The following is a 17,332-nucleotide window of genomic DNA, read 5'->3' as shown; positions in this document are numbered from 1 at the left end:
CGTGTGGGCTTCAGTAGTTGTGGCACATGGGCTCAGTAGTTGTGGCTCACGGGCTCTAGAGTGCAGGTTCAGTAGTTGTGGTGCACGGGCTTAGTTGCTCCGCGGCATGTGGGACCTTCCCGGACCAGAGCTTGAACCCGTGTCTCCTGAACTGGCAGGCCGATTCTTAACCACTGGGCCACCAGGGAAGCCCCTATTTCTATTTTTTTAATTTATTTTTGGGTGCACTGGGTCTTCGTTGCTGCACACGGGCTTTCTCTAGTTGCGGCGAGCGGGGGCTACTCTTCGCTGTGGTGTGCAGGCTTCTCATTGCTGTGGCTTCTCTTGCTGCGGAGCACAGGCCCTAGAGCACGCAAGGGCTTCAGTGGTTGTGGCACATGGGCTCAGTAGTTGTGGCTCGCGGGCTCTAGAGCACAGGCTCAGTAGTTGTAGCACACGGGCTCAGCAGTTGTGGCGCATGGGCTTAGCTGCTCTGCGGCATGCGGGATCTTCCCAGACCAGGGATAGAACCCATGTCCCCTGCATTGGCAGGAGGCTTCTTAACCACTGCACCACCAGGGAAGTCCTAAACCCACTTTAATTAATTTAATCTACTAGGTCCATTCCAGTTTCAGATTGTCAAACATCTCAGATCTATTTGTGAGTCTCAGTCATCTCTGGAGGCTGCAAGTGTCTGCAGCTAGGAACCTCACAGCCACACCACTAAATCCAAGCTCTGACACTAATCCTCCAAGCAGAGATGGACATGGCAGGGGTCATCCCTCTTCTTCAAGAAGCCCCCTTAAGTTGCCCTTCACGCCAATCTTGACCTTTACTTCCAGGAAATGCCAAAAAAAAGGGCAGGCATGCAGACTGATTTGCCCCAGTTTTCACTCCTCCCCTCAAACCACCCTCCTCTGAATTAGCTATAATATTTACTGATCATCAGAGCCGGCTTCCTGGGCACACGACCTGGGCAGTCACATGGGGTCCTGTGCTGAGGAGGACCTTGCACTTGGTTTACTGCTCTTCTGTTGTGGTCTTGAATTTCTCAATGAATTTTTCTTTGAATCTGTACTTTGTAAGTGAAGTCTGATGGGACACTGGAGCACAGGTGTGAGCAGATACATGTGGTGAGTGTGGCTGCCTCTCCTGGCTGTGTTCTCCAGTTCTGCTGGGCCCACGGGTGTGGACGTTCAGTAAGACTCAAAATGAATATAAAGTAAGTGTGTCACGTCTTCAACTGAGTGAGCAGGGGCACCGACAACCCTGAGAGGCCACCTTTTTCATCTGAACCAGAACTTGCTTCAAACGCAGACAGAAGGCAGTGGTGTTCTAAGTAACACAAATGACCAAGAAGCCCTATCACATCCTTTCTTATACAGGAGAATTCCCTGAATCAGCCAACCACTCATCCCAAAGTGATGACACAGAAGGAAGGGAAAGATAGGGCAATCCCTGGATCTGTTTCTGTTCAGCCCTTCCTTACTCATCAGTAAGCAGAAGGTAAAGGGTGTTGGTAGAAAGCACGTGTATCAAGAAGTGAAATGAAAAGAGCTGCATTACTTTTGTGTATTATTGCCACTGTTCTGGTAAAAACCAAATACACATGCATGTAAGAGCTACGAAACACAAAGCGTGTGACTTTTGGTGATTCTACATCTGGGTTAAATGCTCTTAGAGTTGCATTTAAAACTGTCATTATAGGGAATTCCCTGGTGGTCCAGTGGTTAGGACTCGGTGCTGTCGCTCCTGGGGCCCTGGGTTCAATCCCTGGTCCGGGAGCTAAGATCACACAAGCTCCATGGCTGACCCCCCCGCAAAAAAATGTCATTATATAATATTAAGGTGAATGGTAAACTTTATGCTAATAATTTTAGATTGTTAATTAACAAGGTTTCTTTTTTCTTTACTTAAAATGTCATTAAAAGGCAAACGAAAAATACTATGACAGATCAAAAGAGACTGTGGAAGAAAGGAAAAAGCTTTCTCTTTCAGTACCTTGAACAGGGCTTTCTTCCTGCTTTTTGAACAAGGTTTTCTGCCTTTTCATTCTGCAACTGGTCCTGCCAAGTTCCGCAGCGGGGTGATCTGTTGATCACGGGAAACACAGCACTGCCGGCAATGTGGCTGATTAAAGGGAGAGTGTCAATTAATATAGCCACATCTGTTTTAATTCCCAGTTTACAATGGGGGTCGAGGAAAAAATTTCCTGCTGATACGTGACAGACAAGCAGGAAGCTGAGAAATCCCGTCTCTGTTTCTGGGCTCGAGCTTGTTATCACAAGGATAAGGTGATCAGCATCCCGGAAAACCCTTCACTGCTCTGGGAGCTTGTGACAGATGGTGCCACCTGGCCACACGTGTAATCCAGGTGTTCAGTGACACAGAGGCCCCTGTCACGCAAGCTTCCTACCTCGGAGCAAGGCTGAGGCCAGGTTCTGGCTGGGGCCAGAACATTCCTAAGGACCACCCAGAGGAGAGTAGGACCACTCGCCACCTAGAGCCAGATGGCCCGGGCTCACATCCCACCCCCTGCCCTACAGTGTGGATGGCTGGGCTCTTCACCCCTGAGGTTTCAGTGTCCTCATTTAAGACATGAGCATAATCATAGGACTTTCCTAAGAGACTTGTTAAAATGATCAAACGTCATAAGCCACGTAAGGCACTAAACACGAGGTCTGCTACACGATAAACACTGTGTAAATGTTGGCCCTTATCATCATCATCATCGTTATTCTCCCTTCGTGATGGAAGGGGTGTGGCTTCCCTTTTATCTCAGACACTACCTCCCCCAGCCCTTCCCCGGGACCAAATATTGAACTGAAGAAACAACAAGCGAGGGAGACCCGGTGGGTCCCACCGGACTTCGAATGAGCCGTGATGGGATGGCTCTAAACCTGACATCACTCCCTGAGCCCATCTGCAGCCCAGGCTTCACTAGCACCAGACTCTCTGCGTCACCACCGTCAGGGTCTCAGGCGCACTTCCGCTCTCACCCTTGCAGATGTAATTCTGAGATTCCCTTGGGCTACTCTGGACCTAAGAAGTCAGAATCTCTGCCAACACGACCTAGGAATCTGTGTTTCCAAGCAACTCCACCAGTGACTTTGAAGTAGGCATTCCACACGCCACCCTTTTTATAAGCAGTGCTGGAGATTCTAAGCCAGGCCCTCCTTAGTGTCTGTTTGCTCAGCGAAGTGCGAGGTGTTGGGGCCACGCGGGGCTGTGGGATTTCACTGGAAGGGAAGTAACCAGCATTACTCACACGGGGACCTCTTTACCACTCAATCCTAATGAGGACCCCTCAAGCCACAGCCAGGGACTGGAACCCCTGCTCCCGCCCCCGTATCCCCCCGCATCCCAGGAGAGCTGGTACGCAGTCTGGATGAGGACAGCCCTCTGAGACAGCAGCTGAGTGTCCTGCTGGCCTTGCTCAGGCCAGGACGGGGGTTTGATAGCAATAATAAATACCTCCCTGCCTTCGATTCCAATGTGGCTCAGAGGGCCACATCCTGGTTTCTGAGGAAATGAGTTTCTATCAAGTCCATTCAAAAGAACTGAGTGAAACTGCCCGGTCAACCAAGGGTCCCAAAGGAGAAAATAATTCAGAATTAGAGCAACGGTGGGAGAAGGATATTAGGATCGAGAGGTTGGAGCTGAACCATTCTTTATGCCAAGAACACAGAAGAACTGATTCCTGACAATGAAGGCTGTGAAAAAAGACCCCCTGAAAGGACAGCCTCCCGGGGCGGTGTCAGGATTAACCAGCTCAGGGCTCCCGCTCACAGCCTGCAGTGGGTTTAACGCTGCTGCTCTCACCGTCATTTGTTAAAGACATAGTAGCGCCTAGCTATCAGTCCGAATCCATGACCAGAAGTATCCAAAGCATTTTTAAAGGGAGCAATTTTGGTAGAAGTGGGTGGCTTCTAGCTTAGACTGCTCTCCAGGACCTCCAGAACCTGGTTCTTTTGAATAGCAAGTGTAACCCCTGCTCTCTTGCTTAAATAGTTTAATGGGGAAACTGAGACCAGGACCCAGCAGTTTTTCTCTGCAACACCACCTTTTGGGGGCTCCACTCAGCGACCAAATACCCAGGAGGCAATTGGCAAAGGGTCCAGGAGGATAAACTCAAACTAAAGTCCCCTTTCCAAACTGCCCTCTCCATTTCCCTGCGTCTCTAAAGGCACCAAAGCCTCAGTCACCTGGGCCACTTCTGCCCTCTCCTGGTACATCCAGTGATTTTGTCTCTGCCTCACTTTTTGCATCCTTCCCTCTTCTCCATCCCTGCATCAGCACCCGCATCACCCTCTCACCTGGCCTGTTCCTCAGCCCCCCACTAACTCGGCAACACAGACCTCACAACCCCATAAGGGAGATGAGATGTGCACCCAGGGGCCAATACAGATCAGTGTGTGAGAGGGGTCACGAGAGGTGCATGAAGCGGTCAGGAAGCCCAGGAGACGGAGGAGTCCCAAGGAAATCAAGCCTGCACCTTCCAGGAGGAGGTGATACTGGCACTGGGCGTTGATGAATGGGTAGGGTTTGGACAGGCGGAGTGGCTTTTCAGTCAAAGGGAAAATCCTAAAGGAAAAGATTCAAGGAAGAAAAGATCAGGGTGCGTTTGGGGGAGTGACAAATCCTCCCGTTTAGCTGAGCATAGGTCATCCATAACAGGTAAGTGGGAAATAAGACTGGAACAAGGTATTGAGAATAGAGGGCATTTCCAATCTACATCAGGGCATTTGGATTTTATTAGGAAGATCAAGGGAGTTGTAGGATTTGGAGCTGGGAAGTGACATAATCAAAGTCAAACCACTGGAAACAATGAGGCCAACGGAATGGAGATGACAGCTGAGACCAGCAAGAAGGCTGACCCATCGTTTATCCTGGAGGGTGATCACGAGGTGTAGGGGGGGCAGGCTCTCGAGTACCAGTTAGATGCAGTAATAAAGGAAAGAAAGGAGTAGAAAATGGCGCAAGTGCTGAGCTTGCGTGACAATAATGGTGGTGGCATTGACAGAAATGGGAGAAATGGAAAGAGGAGGAGCTTTGGGGAAAGGACGTGTTTGGTTCAGAACTCACTGCATTTAACGTGCTGGGAGAACCTACTGGAATCTGGGAGCCCCGAGCTCCAGGATTTTCTAAAACCACCTCCATTGCCCACGTGACTTGCCAAGGGCTTAAGACTCTCCACCATCCATGTAATAGGATGATACAGTAACAAGAATCATGCTGACAGGTGTTAGAATCTTTTTTTCTGATCCCCGACAAGAGATGCCAAATTTTGCGTCTTGGAGCCCACTGAGGGCAATTCCCTGGGATTGTCCCAAGGGAAAGGGATGGAGGAAAGTGCCCAAAGGGGAGGAGCAACGGGGCGGAGCGGTGTGCACGGGCGGGGAGACCTCGTAGGCTGACGAGTGAAGTTCTTGGAAGGCTCTGCGGTTGGTGGCCCTCTTCCTCGCAGCGTCCAGAGGGAACTGCTACAAGGAGCACCTAGGGAGGGGCCACCAGGCCCCCCAGCTTGGAAGGACCCCAACATCCCAAGCTTGGCGCAGGTGCTGGCCCCATGGTAGGGACAGAGCGCACTGCTATGCGGTCTGTGCAGGAAAGATGGGGCGGGGTGAGGCTAAGGGATGAGTGAAGGTGGAAATCCCTCTTGCCTGGAGGAAGCGATGCCCTTTTCTAGGAAGACAACTTCTTAAGTTGTGTGTCCTTGAGGCTACCGCTACCAGGAGGGAAGCTTTCAGAAGCTGCACAAAGAGTCTGTATAGGCCTATGATGGCTTTGCCCGGAGAGCAGGAGCCTCCCCTGCCCCGATCCGCCAAAGAGGTGGACATGATCCCCCTGCCCCACATCCTGAATTCTGTGACCGCAATGCCCAAGACTGATTTTTTTTGCTGGCAAGTAGGAACGTGAAGTCAGTTTAATTTTACCTACAAAAGGAGAAGTTTTCAAGTTTTAAAAGCACATTAAAAACTCGGGGGGGGGGGGTGGTCTTCCCTGGTGGCGCAGTGCTTAAGAATCCACCTGCCAATGCAGGGGACACGGGTTCAAGCCCTGGTCCGGGAAGATCCCACATGCCACGGAGCAACGAAGCCCATGTGCCACAACTACTGAGCCTGCAAGCCACAACTACTGAAGCCCACACGCCTAGAGCCCGTGCTCCCCAACAAGAGAAGCCACTGCAATGAGAAGCCCGTGCACAGCAATGAAGAGTAGCCCCCGCTCGCTGCAACTAGAGAAAGCCTGCACGCAGCAACGAAGACCCAACGCAGCCAAAAATAAATAAATAAAATTAATGAATTAATTTTAAAAAATCAAATAAAATAACGCGCTATTTCTCACAGCCAGAATCGTAGCATAAACTGCCTCTCGACATTCAGTATGTGGACTTTCATGAGCCTCTGTCCACCTCCCTGGGGGCTGAAACACCCAGGGTCACGGGCCTCTGGTCCAGTCTCAGGGTGGAAGCCCTCTCCCCCAGTGTTCCCCTGTGCCTGCCTTCACTGAGCTGCCATCTCCAAGTGGTGCTAAGAGGGCTTCCCAGGACGCCGATAGGTGCCCTGACCTGGGTTCAGCGTACCAGTCGCATTTAATTGTGTCATCCCGTGATGGCCAGAGGCCGGCTGCACACACCACACGTGCATTCATCAAGGTTTCATTGCTTCCCAGTTATTAAATCGATCCTCCAGGCCAGCCTCAGGGTGCAGAGAAGCAGCCGTACTACAGCAGAATGAACTTGATGGAAGGAACGTGTGAGACGGGGAGGCTGACGGTCAGGGCTGGGCCGTGGCCCAGGAGAGCTTTCCTGGTGGCTGGGTGGGGTCTGAGGCCGTGACAGAGACTGCCCTGCTCCCTCGATGGACAGACAGATGGAAGGGTCACTCCTTCAGGCCTCAAGCCCCTCCCCTCCACCACTTAGCTAACTTCACATGTAGATAGGGACCAGCTGCCAATCCACCTAAAGGGAACATCTGAAGATTGTTCTTAAAATAGAACTTTGCTTTCTCATTACATAAGTATGTAGTACTTTACAGGAAATGTAGAAAACCATATAGAAGAAAATTTAAAAGTCATTGGAAAGGAAAACGCTGTGGTGTAGACGCATCCAGGGCAGCATTGTAAGAAATTCAGGGTAAGACCAGGGAAGCTTTTTTCCAGTCTAAATTCTAAAAGAATTGTTAATTGTGAAAATTCTCAAACATTCAGATACCTGCCACTCGGTTCCTCTTGTCTATATGCTTCCTGTATTAAGTTTTTAAACTTTTTAGTTGGAAATCATCCCAGTGTGTATTTCCTAAGGATGGGGACATTCTCTTATAACCTTAGTACAGTTGGCAAACTTCCTTAAGTTCACACTGAGAGAATACTTTAATCTACTGTCCATATTCCAATTGGGTTGGATCCAATCTGAGGTCGGGTGTTGCCTTTTGTTGTTGAATCTTCTTGGTCCTCTTGAACCTAGAACATTTCCACAGACTCTATTTGTTTTATATCATGTTGACATTTTTGAAGAATATGTTTGTTATGGACTGAATGTTTGTGTCCTCTCTAAATTCATGATGAAACCTTAGCCAAATGTGATGGTATTTTAGGAGGTAGGACATTTGCAAGGTAATTAGGATTAGACGAGGTCGTGAGGGTGGAGGCCCCACGAATGGGATCAGTGCCCCTATCAGAGACAAGAGAGACCCTGCTTCCTCTCTGCTCTCCGTCACATGAAGACACAGGGAGAGTCAGCAGTCTGCAACCTGGAAGATGCTCTCATCAGAACCCAGCTTTGCTGGCACCCTGACCTTGGACGTCCAGCTTCTAGAACGGTGAGGAATAAACCTTTGCTGTTTCTATGCCACCAATCTATGGCAAATTGTTACAGCAGCCCAAAAGGGCTAAGACAGCAGTCTCCACTTCGGGTTTGCCCCTGTTCCCTTGTGTTTGGATTAAGGTTGTGCCTTCTCAGCCAGACTTCTGCACAGGTGATGGCCATCCGTCCCTCGGTGGTGATGTTAATTTTGAACCCGTCAGAGTTTTCCCCAATTTTTCCACTGCATAATTACTATTTTTTTCTCCCTTCCAACCAATAATGCAGTTTGGAAGGCCCAGGGGAAAAGGGGAACCTGGTGTTTTTGTCTGGCTGCATTTTCCAGGGTGAGAAGGGAAAGAAGAGGAGATGACACAGAGGTGAACAGGGGTCCACTCACAAAGGGTCTTTCAAGTGATGTGAAGCTCACCTTCTCTTCTGCAGGAATGGGTCCAGGACCATTGCCCCCACTCTGGCCCCCACATAGCAGGTATGCTCCAGAGGTGCAGGGGGCTGTGTGACCTAGAGCCATTGCAGGGAGTAAAGTGTCAGGCTGTGTCTGAGGAGGATGAGATGGGGGTTGGGTACATTAGACAGAGGAGGCGCTTGTATTGGGAGCTGGTGGTTCATTCATTCACCCATCTAGTCAGTCGGTGGACAGTTATTACAGTCCTACTATGTGCTGGGCACCATTGGAGGTGCTGGGGATGCAGCAGTGAACGAGCTGTCCTGAGAGGAGAGGGAGGTGGGGAGTTGGTGATCATACACGGGTATCAGCATGTCAATACCATAGTCATATGTCAATACCATATGTCAATACCATAGTCACCAGGCACCCATCCACCATCCCCTTGTCTCCTGACCCTATACCTTAGCCCACTCTACCCTCTGCCTGCTGTTTCCAAATATTACTGCTCTAAGATAAGTTGCTTGAGACTTCCCACGAGGGAGATCAGCTCGGTGCTTTGTGACCGCCTGGAGGGGTGGGATAGGGAGGGTGGGAGGGAGGGAGACGCAAGAGGGAGGGGATATGGGAACATACGTGTATATATATAACTGATTCATTTTGTTGTAAAGCAGAAACTAACAAACTAACACACCATTGTAAAGCAATTATACTCCAATAAAGATGTTAAAAAAAAGAAATTAAGGTTAAAAAAAGAAAGAAATTAAGGTTAAAAAAAAAAAGACTTCCTACGAGATTCCCTTTATTCACACATCATCTGTATAAAAGACAGACCACACGTCTCAGTAGGAGGTAAATGCTTTCACCCCAAGGAGCCCCAAGGTCTGGGATTTGTTTTAAGGATATTCCAAATGTTATGATATAGCCTGGGCCTTCTGTAATGTGGCCCAACCCCTCTGGACAGAAGGGCCCCACCAGGAGATGGTGGGGAAAGTCCAATTTGGCAAGGAGACAGGGTAGGATGGGGGTGCGGGAAACCACCCCAATCCAAATCCACTCACATCTCCCTGCACGTCCCCTAGCTCCGCTGCCATTACATGTTGGTTGTATCAGTGACTCCATTCACTCAAACATTTTCCAAACACAGATTATGTTGAAAATACATCCTGTGCACTACGAAAAGCTAAAGGTTCTTAAATAAGGAGTAGAAGTAGGGGCATCAACAGAGGTCAGGACACTATCCCCTCCCAGATCTACCCTGGGGCCACCCTGAGCCAAGCACAGACCACCCACAGGGTTCACTTTGGGCTCTAACAAGTCATGTGATTTCAGACTTGTTAAAGCCCAAAGTGAAGCCCAAATCCTTTAAAACTAGGACATCTCTCAGAGCTGTGACTCACCACTGCTGGCAATCTTAGAAATGCACCAATGACACGCCTTCTCCACACCCCCGGCATTGTTCTCGCTTGCTGACGAAGTTCTGGGAATCAAACATAATTTATTCATAATTTATTAGAAAAGCTGTGGCAGGACTGACATGGCGCCAATTAACCACCTCTGTGCGTGTCACCTGTGCCTGCAGGTGGCCTCAATCAGCCTGGATTCAGGGTGCTGGCTTTGACACGGTCGGCCTGCAGGTGTGGCCTTGTTGGCCATGATCAGACTGAAACACCCCTCATTTCACAGATGAGGGAACCACGCTCAGAGAGGTTAAGAAGCTTGCCCACTGATGCACAGCTGGGAAGACACAGGGCCTGGAGGGCAAGGTAATAATAGGTACCATTTATTGAGCAATTGCTACGTGCCAGGTGTTAGGTTAGCACTTCACGTACATCTTCTTGTATTTAATCCCCACAACAATCCTGGGAGGTACTATTAACTCAGTATTACAGATGGAGTCTTGGAGACTCAGAGGGGTTAAGATTCGCTCTAAAGCCAGAGCTAACAACTGGCAGAGCCCAGATTTGACTCAGATATATCGACAGAGCTGAAGCCCTTCTCACTTCTGCGCACACATGTAGCTCTCTCGATTATAACACCATTCTCCAAGGTCCACGGAAAAAGGGTAAGCATGGACTTGACCATAGCAGCCTGGACTGAGACCCAGGAGGCCTGGAGACCCACCGCGCTTCACTGTGGACTTGCTATGGTCTGAGCAAGTTGACACTATGAGAAAGAGCTTCCCCTCTTTGGAAGAAATATCCGTAACTTTTAAAATAGGGACTTCCCTAGCGGTCCAGTGGTTGGGACTCCACCCTTCCACTGCCGGGGGTGGCGGGGGTTCGATCCCTGGTCGTCGGGGAACTAAGATCCCACAGGCCTCGCAGCGAGGTCAAATAAATAAATTAATAAAATAAAATACACAACCAAAATCCAACCGATCAGGTAGGACAGCAAATTCTCCCGCCCAGGGAATGAGGTAGCCCTGTAGAGGCAGCAGGTTGGGAGCAGAGGTAGATGCTCTGTCCCTTTGCCCCTAGTGCCTGAGTGTGGGACAGTCCTGCAATTTTCTACCATTTTGTTGCTTGGGAGAGGTCAGCTCCGGGGGTGAAGGGTGGGGTGCTGGCTGATCCTGACAGGACCTGGGGCAAACATCCTCACTTCATACGCAAAGTCCCTCCAGGAACCTGTCCTGAAAGGGCACAGCTCCATTTTCAAGCACACTTTTAGAAAGGCCTCATTGCTGGTACCGCAGAGATTTGCAGACCAGGGGACCGCGGCATTCGGCAGTGCCGCCCGCCGGCTCTCCCAGGTGGAAGGACCTGAGCGCAGCGGATGCTGGCAGTGAGTGACGGGATACGCGTGGAAGTGATAACTAAGGAGAAGAGCACACGGCCGGAGGCTGCCGCTCGCCGTGATTTCCTCCACCGCCGTCGCTCAGCGTGGGCCTGCCGGCGGGGGGCCACCCTGGCAGGCTCGCTCTGGCAGCTTCTCTCAGCTGCTGATCCTCTGTTAGCTCGCAGGCAGGGCGATTCAGCCAGTGCTTTCAGCTCCAGGGATTACAATGAGATAACGGAGCTTTTATTCCCTATCGCTTTGCTTCTAGGATGTGTCACACTCAGAAGCTGGCTTGGTATCTGCAGGAGCCCCTTTACAGCAAGTCGGAGTCGATGTGATGGGAGACGGGTCAGTCTGAAATCAGAGGCATATCCCCAGCGCCCTGCCAAGGTCTTCCACGTGTCACCTCATTTCGTCCCCCTGGCTGCCCAGGAGGCACAGGGAGAACCGAGATCCAGACAGTTCATATGCTCAAAGCTGCTTAACTACTGAGTGGTAGAACTGGGATTTGAAATGAGGCTTCTGTGACTCATTTGAAACCTGGCCTCTGAGACTTCCAAGCCCAGCCTGTCCTTCTTACCACCGAGCAGGAGGAAAGGGGAAGAAACCGAGAAAGGAAGGGCTTCCCAGGGAGAGTCAGGGGCTGCAAGGAGGTGGGCGCACCTTCTCCATCAGTCCTGTGGGTTTGCAATCGTGTTTCACCAGGTAAGGAGTATCGTGCCCATTTCACAGATGAGGACATGGAGCGCCAGGAGAGTTAAGAACGTGCCCAAGGTAACACGGCTAGATTAGAAGGCAGGGGTCGTAACATCTGTCAAGCCTGAGAAGCCTGCTCTCACTTGAGCAGAACTGGCTTTCATAGTTTTGAGTGCAGTGAGAAAACAGGACGCGAAGCATCCGAGCTGAGCACGAGGGTGTCACACGCCCTTTCTCCCACAGAACGCGGTGCTGGGCAATTCCCAGCTATCCCCTGATGATCCTGCCTCCTTCTGCTGCCTTTCCAGAAACAACTGTGGAAGACGTGCGTGCACAGCCCGTAGCAGGTCTTCAATACACATTTAATGAAGGATTCCGAGAACTACTGTTAGAATGTCTCTTCACGAGGATTCGTTCTTTCTACAATGTGCTTGCAAAACCTGTCGCCTTGGTGGCCCTACACACAGAAAATCAGGGGAACTGAAGCCCAGATTAAACAACAGCTTCCTCCCCATCACTGACTTGGCTTTTCACCAGGAGACATGAAACTAGGCCAGTTCCCTGGCCGGATGGGGTTTACCAGGTGTGCACCCTTTTGTCAAACAGAAAGGAGGCCCCCGGTCGTGGACAACTAGTTACTGAACGAATTACAGATTTTTTTTGTTGGTGTCCACACTTGTTGAGGTCGATGACCACAGGGGTACCACGTAAGCTAAGCCACTAAAACCCCATCTAGAAAAACAACTGTCCTGTACCCAGGGACAAACCCGGTCTCAAAGGGCAGGAGGGGGTTATGGCCCAGCAGGGCTCCTAAGGGTCTTTCCTAACCTCACTTTTCTAGATGAAGAACAGGTGTGTCCCTGGTTATGACGCAAAGCACTTGCTCCGGGCGAGTCTCATCATCGGTGGGGTGTCCGGGGGAGAGAAAGCCCCTCCCTGTGTCACTGGCAACATCACCGAACATGTCAGCAGTCCCCACACACCTCTCTTCCCGTCTCAGCTCCAGATGCTCCGCATCCTGCCCTCAGACAGCCCTCTGGAGTTTCAGGACTTGTAAGCTTCAGTAGCACAGGGAGCAGCACATAAATAACACTGAGAAGGTAGTGGAATTCTCTCCTCAGGGGTTGGTGTGGACTTCACATCTAGCCAGGGGCCAACACTTTCCTTCTGTGTCATGGAAGGGACATAACAGGGGGAAAAGAAGGGCAAACTGTTCATATTCGTGTGGTGGAGTTGCCACAAATGTATAAATTTTCTTTAAAACAACATGTGAATTGTTCCTATCATACCTACAACCCAAGATATTACACCTTCAAATCCACAGCAGCTTTTGTGGAAACCACCTGTATTTGTCTGTGTTACATCATAACACAAGCATTTGTACCTTGGGCCACTAACTGGGCTAAGAGGCACATGCTTTAGTTTCCTGTGAACTTTGAAGAAAACAAACAAACAAAAACAGTGTAGGGATACAGAGAGATTTAAAAAAAAATTTGAATATCCCAAATGGACTGCTTTCTTTAGTCACTAACTGCAAACAGTGGTAGAAACATCCATTTAAAAAAAATAATGATACCCTTATCGGTTATAACATCAGACCCAATGAGACAAACCAACACAGGGTACAGGTATTAGATCCATCTTATAAATGAGGCCATTCTTATTCCTTCAGGCTTTTACTTTATAAACTGGCAAGATGGATGAGAGGTAAAAAAGAATGATGTGCTGCTAATTCTGTCACACCTTAAAGAATGTTCCTTAGGAGACAGGTGGCTCTGATGTGGGCAACGAGCTTTAGCCCCAGCCAGAAGGAGGAGACAGAATTCCCGCATAAGGTCCCAAATGCTGGACAATCGACTTCGTAAATTATGTTCAACGTCACACAGTGATAAGGAATGAAGTGTTAATTAAAACAACCATGAGGTATCAGCAAAGATGAAGAACAGTTTAGGATTCCAGTGAGGGGGGGGGGAACAGCCAGGCTACGTCGTTGGTGGCACCACTTCTTTGGAGGGCAATTCGACACAACTTACCACAAGCAGAGGGGGCAGAGGGGTGTGTCCAGTACAATCTCATCAATGTAAATGATGTCCACATGTGTACCGACAGGCCTAGGACGAGATGCAGCACACACAGCAAGCCATGGTTAATACCCGTCACCTGTGGAGAGAAGCAGCCAGGTATAGGGCCACAGGGGTTGGGCCAGAGGAAAGTGCTGGAGTTAGGTGTGAGAAGTATGTTCATTTCTACTTTTTACCCTAATACTGCTTTGCTTTTTCACCCATGGGCAGGTTTATGTTTATAATTTAAAACATTCAAGAAGCGTCACTGGATTGAATTTTTAATTAAAAAAAGAGGAGTGAACCCTCTCTCCAGCAAATACATGTGTACACAAATGCACAATTAGAGAAAACTCATGAATTCCCAGAAAGTTGTTTTCTCCATTTCCACCAAGAAAATGTCATGAAGTCTCAATGCCAGTATTTTGGCAGAATTAAGCCTGTAGATCTCTCCTCCCTGGAGTTATGAAACATGGATCATTCATGTAAATTAATTTGAAATAAATGGATCTACTCCAAAAGAAAAAAAAAAGTGTCATTGAAAAGGAAACGTAAATTATTTCCCCAAATTCCAGAGCCAATAAGTAGCTTGTAGGGGCACAGATAAGCAGAAATAAGTCCCCCAAGAGGAAAAACAAAAAGAGGGGCTATGATGTGATGGCGGAGGGGAAATATTTTTTCCTCTTTTGTAATATTTTCTTTAAAATTATGAAAGTAAAGCAACAAAAATTAGGTCATAGAGAAAAGAAAACCATTTGTCATTATAAACAACTGCAGGACTCTAGCCCAACAACTGGTGGTATTTTGGAGCTTTTCTTTCAAGTATATATGTATGTATGTATATGTACGTGTGTACACACACACACACACACACACACACACATTTTAGATGGTTGTATTCATAGGGCACATTAAATTAACACTTCACATTTTTTTGGGGGGTGGGGGCTGTGCTACACAGCTTGTGGGATCTTAGTTCCCCTACCAAGGACTGAACAGGGGCCACGGCAGTGAAAGCGCTGAGTCCTAACCACTGGACTGCCTGGGAATTCCCTTTTTTTTTCCGCATTTTGACACAAGAATTCTTTCTATAACTGTGTGGTCTTTGTAACCATCATTTTAACACTTCTATCAATATCACATTCTACAGAGCAGGATATATCATACTATACCCAACCTATACCTTATTGTTGGTTACTTACTTACAATTTTTCACTATTTTGACTAATCCCAAGAGACATATCTTTCCATTAGAATAAATAATTTGATATGAGATTACGGAATTAAAAAGCATGAGCTTTTTTTTTGGTTTTTGAGGTAAAATTAATTTCCAAAGGACTTGTATCCATTTACAGTGTCACTAGCCAATATATGGAAGCGCCAGTTTCGCCGCACCACAGCCAGCATTGGGTGTTAGGAAGACTAGATCATTTAAATTACTTTCATAGGCAAAGATGAAAGTTAATTGTTATTTTAGTTTACATTTTGGATTACCAGTGATATTGCACATTCTTTCACTGATTGTTTTCTGGTTAATGTCCCCCTTTGTGAATTACATTTACGACCTTTGATAATGGATTTATTTCAATTCAAAGCAAAAATAAATGTTTTGAGTGCCAAACCCACAAAAAAGCTGCAGTTTGAGAAAATAATAGTCAATCTGCTTTTTTATTCACAGAACTCACTGTGTGAATTTACCGATTCAAATATGCTATGATAGGTATACACTTATTGTCATGCTGTTAATCGTTTTGACTGTTTTGTAGTCCCTCTGCTCCTTCCTCTTCTCTCGCTCTCTTCCTTTGTGGTTTGAAGACTTTCTTGAGTGGTCTGCTTATATTACTTTCTCTTTATCTTTTATGTATTTACTATAGGTTTTTGCTTTGTGGTTACCATGAGGCTTACATATATAACAATTTGTATCTATAGCAGTCTATGTTAAGTCGATAACCTAAGTTTGATTGCATTCTAAAGCTCAATATTTTTACTCTCCCCTGCAAGTTTTGTTTTAGATGTCACATTTTAGGTCTTTTTATTTTGTGCATCCCTTAAGTAATTATTCTAATCATAGTTATTTTTACCACTTTTGTCTTTTAACCTTCATACTAGCTCTCTAAGGGATTAATCCACTACTTTTACTGTATACTACCTTTCCAGTGGGATTTATTGTTTCATATATTGTCAATTAATTTATGACAAAAGAACCAAGAATATACAATGGGGAAAGGACAGTCTCTTCAATAAATGGTGTTGGGAAAACTGGACAGCCACTTGCAAAAGAATGAAACTAGACCACTATCTTACATCATACACAAAAATTAATTCAAAATGGATAAAAGACTTGAATGTAAGACCTGAGACTGTATAACTCCTAGAAGAAAACTTAGGTGGAAGGCTCCTTGACATAGGTGTTGTCAATGATTTTTTGGATCTGACACCAAAAGTAAAAGCAACAAAAGCAAAAATCAGTGGGACTGCATCAAACTAAAAGCTTCCGCACAGCAAAGGAAACCATCAACAAAAGGAAAAGGTAACCTACAGAATGGGAGAAAATATTTGCAAATCGTATATCTGAGAAGGGGTTAATATCCAAAATATATAAGGAACTCATACAACTCAATAGCAAAAAACAAACAATATGATTAAAAAGTGGGTAGATTTGAATAGTCATTTTTCAAAGAAGACATGCAGATGGCTAATAAGTACATGAAAAGATGTGCAACATCATTAATCATCAGGGAAATGAAAATCAAAACCACAATGAGATATCACCTCACACCTGTCAGAATGGGTATTATCAAAAAGACAAGAAATAACAAGTGTTAGCGAGGATGTGGAGAATAGGAAACTCTCATACGCTGTTGGCTGGAATGTAAATTGGTGGAGCCAGTGTGGAAAACAGTATGGAGTTTCCTCAAAAAATTAAAAATAGAAGTCCCATACAATCCAACAATTCCACTTCCAGGTATTTACCTGAAGGAAACAAAAACACTCACTCAAAAAGATATATGCACCCCCATGCTCACTGTAGCATTATTTATAAAAGCCAGATGTAGAAACAACCGAAGAGTCCATCAACGGATGAATGGATAAAGAAATTGTGGTATATAAAAACAGAATATTATTCAGCCTTAAAAAAGAAGGAAATCTTGCCATTTGTGACAACATGGATGGATTTTTCAAGGCCATTAAGTGAAATAAGTCAGACAGAGAAAGACAAATACGATATGGTCTATATATGGAATCTCCAACAACAACAACAAAAAAACCCCACAAGCTCATAGAGTCACAGAACAGATTGGTGGTTGCCAGAGGTGGCAGGTGTAGGGGCAGAGGAGTGTGTAGAAATGAGAAATGGGTTCAGGGAGTCAAAAGGTAAAAAAAAAAAAAACCAAACAAAAATACGCTATGAAAGATCTATTCACTATTATGCTGAAAACATGCAAAATTCACAAGACTGAACCACATGCTCCCCCTGGCCCTTTCACATGGAAGCTCTTCTAAGAGAGGGTGGACCCCTCATTCACAACAGAAGCTCAACAGAGTAGATCCATGATAATTATGGTGGTAAGGACCATTTTAGGCAATTTCTAAACTTTCCAAGTACTA

General features: G+C 47.0%; 1 protein-coding gene across 1 annotated transcript in view; it reads right to left on the bottom strand.

The window, feature by feature from the left end:
* Positions 1 to 9,845, bottom strand: part of TMEM272 (transmembrane protein 272) — a gene marked incomplete at both ends in the record, with an annotated part of 29,492 nt that extends 19,647 nt beyond the window's left edge. The window contains 2 exon segments of the mRNA XM_082859789.1: positions 9,590 to 9,669; positions 9,760 to 9,845. Of these exon segments, the coding sequence (XP_082715915.1) occupies positions 9,590 to 9,669; positions 9,760 to 9,845 (166 nt within the window).
* Positions 9,846 to 17,332: the final 7,487 nt, after the last annotated feature.

Source organism: Leucopleurus acutus, assembly GCF_964270905.1.
Source record: "Leucopleurus acutus genome assembly, chromosome: 18".
In the NCBI taxonomy this organism is placed as follows: Eukaryota; Metazoa; Chordata; class Mammalia; order Artiodactyla; family Delphinidae; genus Leucopleurus; species Leucopleurus acutus.
The sequence above is the reverse complement of the archived record's forward strand: the minus strand, read 5'-3'. Positions and strand labels throughout refer to the sequence as shown.